Here is a 16,030-nt window from a genome sequence, read left to right as displayed (position 1 = left end):
TAAATTTTTTAAAGTTTAAGCAGAGTTGGCCAAATATTAAGATGCATCGTACTTCTCTAGGAAAATATTCTATCCTGCCACTTTGACTCACTATTGTAGAGGAAGTCCAAAAACTGCCAAAGACAGAACCTCATAAATAGTGTGTAAATATAGCACATTTTTTAAGTAAACACAGCTGTTATTATAGCAACTCAGAATCTCATTTTCAGAATCAATCTCTGGAGTCAGTATCTCTTTTGCTTTCATTTTTGTCTTTTGAAAAATAAATATGATTCCAATCAGTATATATACCACATAGAACTGAGTTGTGACTGTAATCTAAAGCTGAGGCCAAAGTATCCTCATGTGAGATTTCCTGAAAGAGTGTTTTAATGTTCTCTAACCTGGTGTCTATGCTAAATCCACCCCTCAAAGCGCAGTCAGTGGATAGCAGGATGAGCACCCCCCACCCCCCCACCCCACCCCCCCGGAACTAGTTAGAAATGCAGAATCTCAGACCCCACCCTAAGTCTACTGAATTAGTATCTGCATTTTAACAAGATCTTCAGGTGATTTACATGCCCGTTAAAGTCTTACAAGTACCACAAAGGCTCCTTGACTCAACTCTCCTTATTGTTAATCATCAAGTTTAATGTAAAACACCAACTCACAACTCTCCAGCAATGTCAGTATTATTACTTTTATTTATTTATTTATTATTTTTATTTTATTTTATTTTATTTTATTTTTTTAAACATCTTTATTGAAGTATAATTGCTTCACAATGGTGTGTTAGTTTCTGCTTTATAACAAAGTGAATCAGCTACAGATATACACATGTTCCCATATCTCCTCCCTCCCGCATCTCCCTCCCTCCCACCCTCCCCATCCCACCCCACCAGGCGGTCACAAAGCACCGAGCTGATCTCCCTTTGCTTTGTGGCTGCTTCCCACTAGCTATCTATTTTACGTTTGGTAGTGTATATATGTCCATGACACTCTCTCATCCTGTCACATCTCACCCCTCCCCCTCCCCATATCCTCAAGTCCATTCTCTAGTAGGTCTGTGTCTTTATTCCCATCTTGCCACTAGGTTCTTCATGGCCTTTTTTTTTTTTTTTTTTTCCTTAGATTCCATATATATGTGTTAGCATACTGTATTTGTTTATTTTATGGGTGAAGAAACCAAGGCAAGAAATTAAATAACTTATACAAGTTTCCATAGCTACTATAATGCAGAGCTGCCTTTGAACCCAGTTTTTCTGGACCCGAAACCCTTGCTGTTACCATAGGACCCGTGGCTCCCAGAACTGAATGCATTGAGCGCAGTGTAGCCATTTCTCTCTTTTCAGTCTCCACTTTTCTGTAGCCACATTGCTATAGATTTCTTAAAGTGATCTATAGCCACACATATATAGATATAGATATATACGTACATACACTCAACTTTAATAAACAATCTTGCTGGTTTTATTCTTTATGTTTTTTCCTACCCCATCTTTATGTATGATGATTTTCTAATATTTTCTACGGATTTTTCTAATGAGGATCACCTAGTTGCCCTGAAAGAGTTTAAATAAATGCAAGATTTGGTTTGCTTTGGAATTATTTCCTTTGTGTGGGTACAGGAATAATGCATGTATGTGTGTGTGAATGTGGGTGTGTGTATGTCTTTTGGGAACTCTTTCAGAACGGTAGTGGAAGGTAGGCATGGCTCTGGAGTGCAACCTAATTCAGTTCTAAAATGTGAATTTGTTCCAGGGTGCAAAAATATTTTAGAAGAATCAAAAAATGGATGTCCCAAAACCCAATGGTTCTTGACAAGTCAGCTTTCCCAGACCTGGAGGAGTCAGACTGCTATACTGGCCCCTTCAGCCGTGCACGAATTCACCAGTGAGTTCCCATCTCTTTTCTCCCATCACCTCTTTTTTTTAATTATTTTTTAGTTATTTAATTTTTTTGGCCATGCCTTGTGGGATCTTAGTTCCCCGACCAGGGATTGAACCCAGGCCCTTGGCAGTGAAAGCGTGGAGTCTTAACCACTGGACCATGCCAGGGAACACCCCTCCCACCTCCCACCACCTCTTGAAGTCACCCTTTTGCTCTTTACGTCATTGGCTCTCACGTTTACTCCATACAACTCTTTCTATAATGGAACAGTAGGATATGAAGGGGAAGGGAGAAACATTGCTTGTCGCTGAAGTACTGAAAACAAGCTACCTCGGAAAGTGCAGTTTTGGGGAATGACATCAATTTTTAATGTGTTCTATTTGGAACCACATTGCTTAAGGTAGTACAAAATTTATGGGAGCCAGCGGACAATCTCTTCTTGTTCCATGCTCAATAAGAAATATGAGGACATTTAGGCTTCCTTATAAACTGAAGGATATTAAAATGAATATTTGATATTCCCTGTATTATTTATAAGTGTATATTTTCTCAGCCAAATGATTTTTTTTTTTAAGAAGATGGTTTCTCTTCTGATTTATTATACTTTACATGCATTCATTTTAATGGAGAAAATACATGGTTGACTACCAGGAACTTGTAACTGTTGCTAGATTCTGTGGTCTGCATTGAATATTAAAACCAATCCGCTTATCTTCCCAGCTTCATAATAAACAATAAGGACACCTTCTTCAGCAATGCTACTCGAAGCAGGATAGTCTATCACATGCTGCAGCACACCAAATATGAAAATGGAATATCAAAAGTGGGTAAGAACACTAATTAAAAACATACTATGGAATTTACTTTTACTGATTACACTCAGAAGTATTTTTTAACAACTGAAGCTTTGCCTTCCTGCATTAGATATAAGGATATAATTCAGTGAACAAACTCTAAACATTGTATTTTTCAGCCTTTCAATGAAAGAAAACAAAATAAAACAAACAAAAAACTTTTTCAAGGGCACTTGGCAATGTGTATCAAAATGTGAAATGTGCAAAAACTTTGGAACAGAAATTTTATTTCTAGAAATTTATCCCAAAGAAATAATCAGACTTTTGAATAACAATATATGTAGAAATTTGTTCATTGTGGCTTTGTAAACAAAGAATAGAATAGAATAATACTGGAGATACTTTAGCTGTCCATTAGGCTATATGCACATAATGCATCCATTAAAAATGATGTAATTTTATTCACTCTTAACTCAAATGTATTCAGCATCTATTATACACTATATATTATGGAAAGTATATGACACAGACCCTTTACTCATGGAGATTGAAAATTAGTATCAGTTCTCTATTTATTGACTTCAAAAGATATCTGTAAAGCATTATTAAGCGGAAAAAAAACAGATTACAAAACTGTAAATTTAATGTGTAATCCCATTTTCTAAACACTCACAAAAAAAAAGAAAAAAAACTAGAATTTATATGAAACATTTTAGAGATTATCTCTGAGAGGTGAGATTACAGCTAATTTTAAATTTCTAAATGTCTCTGTTGTCTGAATGTTTAGCAGTATGCTACAACATGTCTGATGCAAAAGAAAACAGAAAGCTTCACCTGGGAAAATTAAGTAAAATTGCAAAGTTTACACAGAGCAGAGCAGAAAGCAACAGGTAACAAATGAGCTGGCCGTTTGTTAGTGTGAAAAATACAATATGGCTGAAGAAATAAAATGTTAGTCATGTTCTAAAATTCCTTCAAATAAAAATGTTGATAGCCAGTGGAAATTTGTACCAATATCTACTGATTTGCATTCAAATAGATTACCACATTAGTAAAATGAACTATGTTTCAAGTCATCCAAAGAGGAATGTTCAGACTTTGGTTCTCTTCTGATTAATAATTCATTTATTACTGAGCAGTCAAAATAATTAATTTAAAAACTAAGTCCTTATAAAAAATTTGACACTTAATCAGAAGTTTTCTAAACAAGAAATAAAGGTAGAGAAATCCAGAATGTAAACTACAAATGTGTCTAAATGATAGCACTATGTGCTTATGTAGTCTTTAAAAAATAAAATTGACATTTAAATGATTGTAAAGATAGCATGCCCTTTGTCAAACATGCAATAAACACAGAAGGGTATAAAAATAAAATTTAAAAATCCCTACATTCAATTTTCACTGTACCAAATTAGTACTGAATATATATACATATACATCTCATAATTAGAATCTGCAATGTTTACAATTTTCTATCCTTTTTGAAATTACCATTATGAGTACTTTCTCAAGCCCTTTAGTATGTCTGAAAACATTATTTTAAATAGCTGTACAATATTCTATTGTAGGCATTCATCAAATCACAGTCATTTACCAAGCACTTATATAATTGATTGAACCATAATAATGAAACAATCACCCAATTTTGGATGTACAATTATTTCTAATTCTTTACTAATATAAATAATATTGCAATGAAAATTGCTCTTCATAAGAGTTTTCCAAATATCTAGTCTTCCCAGAACTATATGAGAGAGTCCATTTCACTACACTGTTATTGGGATGGAAGAGATTTTAAGAAGGGTCACATATCGCTATTTATTCTCTTTGGATAAGTATTAAAGAATTAAAGATTTCTCAATACCAATCTCCTTTGAGACATTTTGAGGAGTGGGGAATTCCTCTGCTTCCTTGACCAAATTTTGTTTTGAGTAAAAAAAAAAGTTGTTCCAGGCTCATGTGCCCCCAAATAAGTGGGTATTAAAATCCCCACATTTCATGATACGGCAAAGTGCCACATGTTGGCACCTTGCAAACCCTCACTGTCCTCATAGGTGATATGGCTATGGAAGTCATTTGGGTTATTTTGTTTTTAGATTAATTTATTTTCCCAAGTATTATGTAGGTTGCTTCAGAGAGAAGTCTTCAATTAAACTAACTCAAGAACTGTTCTTTTCTTCTTTTTCCAGGTATCTGTAAACTTATAAACAATGGCTCATATATAGCAGCTTTTCCCCCACATGAGGTAATTTTGAAATACGATTTCCATTTTTAAAAAATGTTTCTCCTGCTCAATGTTCGATCTCATTTTGTTTTCCACTTAAGTCTAGCAGCCTTATTCCCAGAGGGTTCAGCCAGTGAGTGGCCTTGGACCTTTCTGAGACCCCGTGATAATCTGTTGCTGCACACCGGCTCCTGTGCTCCAGAACCCTTCTGCAGTTCTCCCTGTACCAGGAATCCCACCCTCAGAGGGAACTCCTGGACATTGCTCAGCCACTCTGACCAGACATAGATAGCCCTCTGCTCCAGCACAGCTCCATGCCTGACTCAGCTTGGGATTTACACAGCTTCCAGACAGGGCAGGTTCTGGTCTGTGCCTACTACTTTGGGATACCTGGAAACCTAAGACAAACCCAAACCAAAAATCTACACCCCATTATTGACTTGATTTTCTGCCAGATTATTACCTCTCTTCCAGTTTTAAGTAGGTCATGTTGTGGTAACTCTGCCTGCTGAGTCATGAATGACATGTGAATCAGTTTTAAACTCCCCCCCCCGCCAATACACACACATACTATATTCTTTTTAAGGCAGTTTTACATTTCAAAATAAGAACAGGGTCTTTAGAGGTTTAATGTGTGTGTTTTCAAAGCCCATCAGTCTTCTTTTTTTAAAGGCTGAGAACTCATAGGACATAACCCTTATACCTGAGGAATTCACAGTCTAGTATAACTCATAAAGATAAAATGTTTTGAGCACTTCCTCTCTGGTACTGAGCTAAACGTTTCATATGAACTATCTCATTTAACCTTTGCAACAACCCTTTGAGATAGGCAATAATATTAACTCTGTTTTATAGATAGATCATTCAGGCAGAGAAAGGTTAAGTATTAAAGGCACGGGTTTGAGCCCAGAAAGCCAGACTCCAATGCTTCTATTCATTATGGCATACCTACTTATATTAGGAATAGAAATAATGATAACAGATAATGTGTTAGAGTGTTTCGTGCAACAGGTCCTGTGCATGGATTTTCCCACTCATCTGACAATAATTTTGGAGGGGAGATATTATTATTTTTCCATTGCAGAGATGCAGAAGCAAGGTGCAGAGAAATTAAACACCATGTCAAATACGACCTAGTCAGTAAGTGGTAAACTCTTCAAAGTGGCAAACCTGAGTCCCTGGGCTGGGAGAGCTTCTGTAGCACAGGAAGGTTTGTTTTGTTCTCTAAGTAATTTTGTTTACCTAACTAGTCTGTGTTCTGACAGTTTATTTGACAGTTTCTTGTGTGAAATTTGGAACCTATTGGGAATAGGTTGTAAATAATAGTCATTTTCCCATTTATTTTTATAATTTGGTAGAAGTACTAGTATATGGTATACATACACAAAACGACTGGAAAACAATATTGTTGAAGTACAAGTAACGAAAACAAAGCAGCAAGTCAATAAAATGGACTCAGGAATTTCCTATCAATTTTAAAGACTATTACTTGAAGAAAGAAAAACAAGACTTATTTAGAGGAAAATGGAGTCAGTGGCACTGACTATAATTTGAATAAGAACACTCACAGTTTAGACCTCCTTCTTCCTTAATGCAGGCGTATTATTAGGATCGGTCTCACACTTTTCACCCACAGTTGAGATTTATTTTTTACTTACAAAAGAGACAGTAGCTAGAGGGGAGAAAGAGATATGTCCAGTGAAATTTGGCATGACAAAGAAGAAAGAAAGGGAAGAAGGGGAATATATATATGAGAAAGAGTTTGCCTAAAATATTGATAGAATTGATAATCCCATCAATTATGAATAGTGGAGACAGAAGAAAAGTGTGTCAGTTGGAGGAAGGGGCCGATCATGGAGGTGGTGGGGATCACTGAGTGTACATAGTCCTCTGAAAAGGGATGAGAATGCATGAGTGGGCAAGAGTCAGAACATTATGATTGATTGAGGTTACTGAGCCGAGTCAGAACAATGAGGTACTAAGGATCTAAAGCTTAGCGCCTAAAACCCAGGAAATGCCTATGTCTGACCACTGAGGCTGGGAAGGAAAGTCATATATTTTAGGATTATCAGGAATGCATGAAAGAAACCTGAGATTTTGGTTCACCTTCCCTTACCTTCCCAATCTCAGGGCAGGCTACCTTAACTAGTCAGTCCAGTTTCACAAGCAAACAAACTTTTCTCAAGTGGATGTCTTAGAATCTTGATCTTTACTTTTATCTCCTTAGCTTCCAATCTTTAGGGTTTAAACACTTTGGGCTCCCTTAGGGAAGACTGCTCTTCCACCCTTACCTAATTAATTTATCTATTTTCTTAGAAAGCCAGAGGCAAAGTCCATATGTGTCTCTCATTTCAGCCTTGAGGCACCTACAGACCATGGTTCAAGGTGCCATCTTTCTTCATAGGAACTCACAGCCCTGGTTGTCTGGAACCATTCAGATGATAGTTTTGCACTGTTCAATGGCCACAATATAGCAAACACCTAAAATTAACTGACATTATTTTTATACTTCTTATGTGGCTGGCACTTTATAGCTATTCTCCAAGGGGGCCCTCACAAGATCCCTCTGTATTGGTATCATTAATACTTATTCTTATCCCCATCATTTAGGTGAGGTAACTGAGGCATAATTCCACTTGTTTTAAATTTCCATCAAACATTTCATAACAGTAGAATCACATATTAGAGTGAGCAGAGGGGCTTTGTCAAATCCTGTGTCGTAAGTTTTGATTCAGAAAATAAAAAGTCACTATATCTGTTGTCATTTTTTTAAATTATAAAAGCAGAGCAGTTCAGCCTTCAGGGAACACGTTCCTCTAAAAGGCATATATATGCTATGTTTCTGAAATTGCAACCCATATGACAGATTTTTGAGGGGGACATAAAGAATTGGAAAACATGCTTCCATTTTTGGAATATCTAATCTGAAGTAAATTTTATGGATTTCAAAACATGAATAACACCGGAGACAGGCCTCTTATACTTAAAATTTTTTTATTGAAATATAGTTGATTTACAATATTATGTCAGTTTCATGTGGACAGCATAGTGATTCTTTTGGGGGGGGTCTATATTTGCTGAATGAACATTGACTCTTTCCCTTAGTTTCTATAAATGAAATAAATATTTTCTGGTACTGGATCACTTCTCAAAGCAGAATAATGCTCAATTTCTGAACTGAAGATTACAACAATTTCTCTCAATGATAATGAAGATATTGTGTTTATTACAAGACCTTGGGTTCCAAACAATGAAACCTAAAGCTTACTTTAAGTGAAAGGGATCTCATTGGTTTAAAAAAGGAATTTAAGAAAGAATTTTTAAGGAACTATCAGAATATTTTCAATGAAAGATAGATATATAAATGCATTTACTACTTCACTCCAGTGATGGGCTTATGTTTATAACTTCTGAAGCTTTCAGTAAGTTATTAAATTATTCCGTAAGGAAATAAAGCAAAAACAATTCCTATTAGTTCAAATTTCACTAAAAGAATAGATATCAATTCATCTTATTTTATTTGTTTCAGGGAGCCTACAAGAGTAACCAGCCCATCAAAACCCATGGACCTCAGAATAACAGACATCTATTATATGAGCGCTGGGCACGCTGGGGAATGTGGTACAAGCATCAGCCCCTGGATTTAATCAGGTATTGGGGATGGATTGATAACGGAAGACATATTATGCTATTTTGTTATCCTTTTCTTATTATTTTATTTACCCACCAAATCATCTGTATTAGTTAGGGTGTGATTAAGAAAAAAGAAGCCACTATATGTCTTTTCAATGAAAGGAACTTAATTTAGGGAATCAGTAGCACAGGGGATGGGAAAGCTGAGAAATCAAACAGAAATGTGAGGCAACCAGCGATTAAGAACAGCAGAAAATTGCTAACAACCCTTAAAGCTGGAGGGAAAATGAGATGAAGTATATTTCAGACATTACTACCCGAGCCGTTGGGCAAGAGCTATGCCATGCATGAGTAGGACTACCTGCAGAAAAGTGAAGTGTTGAGAGTCGAGCCACAGAGAATAATGGAGCCATAACAAATTATGGCTGCTCTGGAGACAGCCTTAAGGACGGCCAGGAGAGGAGGAAAGATATGGGCTCTTCCCTTCCTTCCACCTTTGAGACTTCCAGTACCTCCTAGTGTAACTTACCAGCAGCAATTTATAAGTGAATTTATATAATCTACTTTTCCGTGAAAACAAATCCAAAGAGGAAAAGGCAGAAAATGGATCTAAGAGCAAAGAGAAAAATGGCCAACATAGCATCTATGCATGTATTTATCCTTCAACAAATACTTGTGAGTGTCTATTCTATTCCAGGAAGTATATCCTAGTAAATAACTGCTCTCAACTTGAATTAGTCTTGAAATAGTGTTATATTCATGATTTATTTTATTTTGATGGAGAATAATTTGTTCTTATTTTTAAAAATCAGGAAATATATATTAAAAAGGACTTAAGTCCCCAGATAACTAGAAATATTTATAAAGTAAAATAAAAAAAAGAGCATTCATATTATAAGGTTATATATGTTGATATTTTGAGCTGTTTATGAAATATAAATATCAAGAATAACTCATAACTGTATCAGTCATTTTCCCAACAGGAAACTGATAGAACTGATAGAATAGAAGGGGTATTTGAAGAGAAGTTAACAATAGAATTTAATATGCAGAAGTGTAAATAGGATCAAGGGAGCCAACAGATGATAATGAAACTTCCAGGGACTAGCAAAAGCTGGAAGCCATTACCAGACCTAGACTCGAAGGGGCAAAGGGAGAGAGCAGTTGGCAGAACTTGTTAAAAGCTATAATCATAGAAGAAGAAAGTCAGGGTAATAAAAAATACCCCACATCTCTTATCCCTCCTTGTGATCTCCTGCTGGTACCTTCAGCTGGCCAATGAGCCTATCAGGAAGCAAGAAGAAGGAAGGAGCATAGGTGATACTATGCACAGAGGTGAGCCTCCTGGGCACGTAGCAGGAAGGAAAAGGGTAGAACGTGGAATGGATGTACAAAGCATACTATCCAACACCAAACCATTTTTATCTCAAACATTAAGTACTTGGGTATATCCAAAATCAAGATGCTTTGATTCTAGTTCAATCATGACAAATTATCAGAGTCTTATTTATGCAGGTTAAAGAATAATTGTTTTAGAGATACACGAATACAGTGAGATGTGCTAATTCACAAAACCATATTTAATAGGAATTAAAGTGAAGTTGGGATTTTCAAGCAAGCATTTCAGTGTCAACAGTTCTCCTATCTATAGGAGACATTGCTATTGCTGCCTCAGGTAATTTCAGCAAGCAACCTTTATTTTCAATAAATAGGGTGATTCAGCTGCTATTACCAATTCTCTGGGTGTTGACTCAGAAGGGAAATTTTGCTTATGAAAATCATGTATTTTGTGTTCAAGTGGCTAAGGGGAGAGATGTGATGAGGGACCCACCCAAGATAAAGGCCGTAAAAGAGTATAGATGGCATTTCAACAGGTGCCTGCTCTCTAGGAACTTGCTTGTTACCAAAACTGAGAAGGAAAAACAATTAACAAGAGAATTTTCTTCCCAGCAAGAATTTTTGCCCAGGGAGGTATTCCCAAATGAACTGTAAAACACCAATCTTTAAAACTAGTGCTGGGACAAACACCAGTACAGAATTCAAGAAATTATTATTTCTTATCAGAGCTTTATAAACTGTGACAGTTACTATTGGCAGTAGATTCGGTGAAGAAAGAACAACTGAGTGGTCATTAGAACTGCCTTATTCATCTGCTACTTCCATATAAATTATGTTAATAAGCTGAAGGGAAATAAAATGCATTCATTCCCTTCACTTCTTTCAATAAAACACTTGGTGCTAATGAAACAGGACACAGGTCCACTTTCAAGCAGCTTGCATTCTGATGGGGAGGGAGAGGAATAGGGGAGTGACAGGTAATTGTCATAAAGTTTTACAAGTTTAAGACACTGAAACATGGGTGAAGGGAATGTGAGAGCAAGAGCAGGGGCGTCTAACCCAGGTTTGAAGTGAAATCAGGGCAGGCTTCCCGGGAGAAGTGATATACAGTACAGGATAAGTACAAGCCAGGCAGGAGAAGAGGGTGAAATGTAATATTCCAAAATGAGGGAACAGCATTAACCAAGGAAAGAATCATGTGCTCCAGGAACAGCAGAGTTGAACTTTGTTGAGGAAGATGTGTGACACAGTTTTGCAGATTGTGTCTGGCATAAGGGAGTCTGGCCAAGGGTGCAGATGCAGACAGAAATCAAGTCTGCTTTTAGTAGCTACCTAGAGGGAGATGTTTTTCTAATTTACGCCAAAGCAATATGGTTTAGCACAGCTTTGTGTAAGGAAAACAAAAAGGGATTCTACTAGGAGGATGAAGAAAAGCAAGACCTGGCTTACAAAAAGAAAGAAATAAACACATTTTATAAAATTGCTCCTGTAATGACAATGTTTAATGATAAACAATATCACCATTATTGGATTCATTAACAAACAAGACTATTAAGATACCCCAGATGGAGAGCAGGAGGAACTGAGCCAGTATAGTCAATTGTCCATCTGAGATTGACTAGGTGCGACATCAATATTTGTAGTGTCACTTATGTTGCCTTAAGCTAAGGATTTGCTTTCTCATGCAGGTTATACTTTGGTGAGAAGATTGGGCTATACTTTGCTTGGCTGGGGTGGTATACTGGAATGCTGATTCCTGCAGCTATTGTTGGCTTGTGTGTTTTCTTCTATGGAATATTAACAATGAATGCAAGTCAAGTAAGGTAAGCTATTAACAGACTTATTAAAAAAATTTAGCCTTTCTCCTGATTGGATGAAAGCTTTATAGTAACGCTGACTATAAAAGCAAGTTATGGTACTAAATTTATTTGCTTGTTTTTGTTTTTGCAGGGGAGAAGCACTATAAAAAGGTCATTTCTATATTTTTATACGCAAAGTCTCTTGGATAAGTTCTAAGACTTTTTCTCTTTATGCCAAATTTCTCTTTCTAGTATATCCCACATAATCAATAATTCAGCAATGCAACAGACAGTTCTATATAATTTAAATTTGCATAGTATTTTGTAGTCTGGAATGCTCTCTCAATACATTAATTCAAATAATTATAATAGCTACAGTTCTTTAAACACTTACGATATACAAAGACCGTCCAAATATATTGTTTCATTTTATGCAACTTTCACTACCACCTTTGGAGATGAGTATTCCTTTTAGCAGATGAGGGAACCTTACATAGTTAAAGATGTCTAAACAAAATATTCATACCACATAAATCCTACCCTAAGTAGTCTCCTCTCATGAGAACATAAAATCACTTTCTACTTTCTTCTTACTCTCTATGAGAATAGATTTATGAAAGATTTTAGCATCAACTTAAGATATCAAAATGGTAGTAAAGTAAGATTTGAGAAATATCAAACATTTATCAGAATGGTGATTTTTCTGTTAAAGTTTAAATGACTCGAGATTTGGATATAGGAACAATAGATTATTATTCAGCAGAGGTAAAAGCCACATTAAAGAATTAAATGAGTTAAAGAATTAATTGAAGAATCCTCTTAACAGCATGTTCTATTTACTATACCACAAGGATTTCATCAAGTTCAACCTTGTATGATGCAATTCAAAATATGAAAAAGTACTTTTCCCCTCCTTAAAAAAAAGCTCAGTACTTTTTTCCCTTTTGGTCCATCTTTTAACCATGGCCTTGCTACTGGGTAGTAATCATGACAGTTAATGGGACCATAAAATGCATTTCCTTGAATTTTCTTTATCTATATATATGTGCACATGTATTTGTATAACAATTTTGCCTAAAAGCAAAATATTTTCATTGTCCCAGGGTTGAATCCTATTCCATAACCAAATTCCTTGATTTGGTATCTCAGAATCCCCTTGTTCTTCATGAAGGCCAAATGGTAATTAGCATGAAAACAAAGAAACACCTACTGTTCAAAATTTCACCTAGTGACAAGTTTATTTCAGAGTTTTGCAAACTCACTACCGCTCTGGAAGGCAGCATCTTCCTGGACAAACATGTGCCCACTGGAAATATTCATCCCCCTTTGGGCATTTCTTTATATGATGTTGAATCAGTAACCTCTGAAGCTGAGAAGTGAGATGTAATTTGGAGTGTCTTGAAAATAAAAACACTATTTTTTTTTTTTTTTACTACTTCTCTATTCTCTATGAGTTTGGCTCTTTTTTTTTTTTCTTTTTTAAGAGTTCACATATAAAGTGATACCATACAGTGTTTTTCTTTTCTATCTGGCTTACCTCACTTAGTGTAATACCCTCAAAGCCCATGTTGTCACAAGTTGCAAGATTTCCTTCTTTCTCATGGCTGGATACTCTTCTATTTTGTGTGTGCATGAGTGTGTGTATGTGTGTGTGTGTGTATCTCAAATCTTCTTTATCCATTCCTCTGCTGATGGACACAAGTTGTTTACTTATCTTGGCTATTGTGAGTAATGGTGCAAAAACATGGGAGTGCATATACCTCTTCAAGATCCTGTTTTCATTTCTTTTGGATATATACCCCGAAGTGGAATTGCTGGATTATATGGTGGTTCTATTTTTAATTTTTTAAGGAACTTCCATATTGTTTTCCATAGTAGCTGCACCAATTTACATTTCCATCAACTATGCACAAGGGTTCACTTTTCTCCACATCCTCACCAACACTTGGGTTTTTTTGTTTTTTGTTGTTGTTGTTTTTGGCAGTGGAAGTGTGGAGTCCTAACCACTGGACTGACAGGGAATTTACTATTTCTTGTCTTTTGGATAATAGCCACCCTAACAGGTATGAGGTAATATATCATTGTGTTTTTGATTTACATTTCCCTGGTGATTAGTGTTATTGATCACTTTTTTATGTACCTGTTGGTTTATGTATATTCTTTGAAAGAATGTCTATTCAGTTTCTCTGCCTATTTTTTAATCAGATTTTTTTTTTGCTATTGAGTTGTATGAGTTCTTTATATATATATTTTTTTTTTTTTAATTTTTTTTATAGCTACTTTATTTATTTATTTATTTATTTTTGGCTGTGTTGGGTCTTCAGTTCGTGCGAGGGCTTTCTCTAGTTACGGCAAGTGGGGGCCACTCTTCATCGCGGTGCAGGGACCGCTCTTCATCGCGGTGCGCGGGCCTCTCACTATCGCGGCCCCTCCCGTTGCGGGGCACAGGCTCCAGACGCGCAGGCTCAGTAGTTGTGGCTCACGGGCCCAGCTGCTCCGTGGCATGTGGGATCTTCCCAGACCAGGGCTCGAACCCGTGTCCCCTGCATTAGCAGGCAGATTCTCAACCACTGCGCCACCAGGGAAGCCCCAAGTTCTTTATATATTTTAGATTTTAACCCTGTATAAGATATATGATTTGCAAATATTTTCTCCCATTTGGTAGATTCCTTTTTTTAAAATATTTATTTATTATTTGGCTGTGTCGGGTCTTAGTTGCGGCACACAGGACCTTTTAGTTGTGGCATGCGAACTCTTAGTTGCGGCATGTGGAATCTAGTTCCCTGACCAGGGATCGAACCTGGGCCCCCTGCATTGGGAGCTCGGAGTCTTAGCCACTGGACCACCAGGGAAGTCCCCTGGTAGATTGCCTTTTAATTTTGTCGATAGCTTCCTTCGCTGTGCAGAAGCTTTTGTAGCTTGATATAGTCACTCTTGATTATTTTTGCTTTTGTTGCCTTTACTTTTGGTGTCAAATCCTAAAAATCATTGCCAAGATTGACTTCATAGTTTTACAGTTTCAGGTTTTAAATTTACATCTTTAATCTATTTTGGGTTAATTTTTGTGTATGGTGGAAGATACAGCTGTAGGTTCATTCTTTTACATGTGGATATCCAGTTTTCCCACCACCATTTATTGAAGAGACTATCCTTTCCCCATTGAGTATACTTGGCTTTTTGTCAAAAATTGACCATATATACATGGGCTTATTTATGGTTTCTCTATTCTGTTCCATTGGTCTATGTATCTGTTTTTATGCCAATATGTACTCTTTTGATTACTATAGCTTTATAATATTGTTTGAAATCATGGGGTGTGATGCCTCCAGCTTTGTTCTTTCTCAAGATTGCTTTGGCTGTTTGGGATTTTTGTGGTTTCATAAAAATGTTAGGATAGGTTTTTCTATTTCTGTGAAAATACCACTGAAATTCTGATAGAGATTGCATTTAATCTGTAGATCTTTGGGGGTAGTATGGACATTTCAACAGTATGAAATTTTCTAATCCATGAGCACAGAATATCTTTCCATTTATTTGTGTCTTCTCCAATTTCTTTTGCAAACGTCTTATAGTTTTCAGTGTATAGACCTTTCACCTCCTTGGCTAAATTTAATCCTAAATATTTTATTCTTTTTGATGTAATTGTAAATGGGATTGTTTCCTTAATTTCTCTTTTTGATAGTATTTTGTTAGGATATAGAAACACAACTGATACTTGTATACTGATTTTTTTATCCTGCAACTTTACTGAATTCATGTATTAGTTATAGAGTTTTTTGATAAAGTCTTTAGGGTTTTATAAAAAAGTGGTCTTTTAAAATGAATTGACAAAAGCAGAAAATGATTTTTAGGCAGTTAGCTACTGTTCAAATTGGTTCCACGGAGAACATATTCACTAAGTTTTCCCATGTGGTGTAGACTTCCTCCTCCAGGCTTACAAAGCTGAAAATGAACAAAAGGCAATGAAAGGAATAGATTTTCTGTCCCTATTGATTTATGTGCCAATGAAGTAAATTAGGCTCCTTTTGTATGAGATAAGTATTCTTTAACCTTTAGCACAAGGAGTGTTTTAAAAGGCTCTAGCAAACTCTTTTCTTCTGTGCTTTGTGGTATTATATTACTGCTACTTCTGTCACACTGTAATTAAGATCCTGTCAGACTTTCTATTCTAAACCAAGATAAGCATCACTGAATATCTTGACTTTCAAAATTTCATGGAACTGAATTTTTCCATTCAAGGTGTCAGACATGGTTAAGTCTTAGGTGTTATCATGGCGAGTGAGTGGAGGACATAGGGCTTTTATTTTGAGTTGCTTTGTTTTAAGCTCTTTTTTTGTTTATTGCAAGGTAACAAAATGTTGAAAGGCTGAAGA

At 36.1% G+C, this 16,030-nt stretch overlaps 1 protein-coding gene across 1 annotated transcript in view; it reads left to right on the top strand.

The window, feature by feature from the left end:
* Positions 1–16,030, top strand: part of ANO3 (anoctamin 3) — a 158,559-nt gene that overhangs the window by 66,714 nt on the left and 75,815 nt on the right. The window contains exons 5-9 of the mRNA XM_007180984.3: positions 1,741–1,872; positions 2,590–2,696; positions 4,853–4,908; positions 8,417–8,538; positions 11,547–11,681. Of these exons, the coding sequence (XP_007181046.2) occupies positions 1,741–1,872; positions 2,590–2,696; positions 4,853–4,908; positions 8,417–8,538; positions 11,547–11,681 (552 nt within the window). The remainder of the gene's footprint in view (positions 1–1,740; positions 1,873–2,589; positions 2,697–4,852; positions 4,909–8,416; positions 8,539–11,546; positions 11,682–16,030) is intronic.

This window comes from Balaenoptera acutorostrata, chromosome 9, assembly GCF_949987535.1.
Source record: "Balaenoptera acutorostrata chromosome 9, mBalAcu1.1, whole genome shotgun sequence".
NCBI classification, from domain to species: domain Eukaryota; kingdom Metazoa; phylum Chordata; class Mammalia; order Artiodactyla; family Balaenopteridae; genus Balaenoptera; species Balaenoptera acutorostrata.
This window is presented reverse-complemented; position numbering and strand designations above follow the sequence as displayed.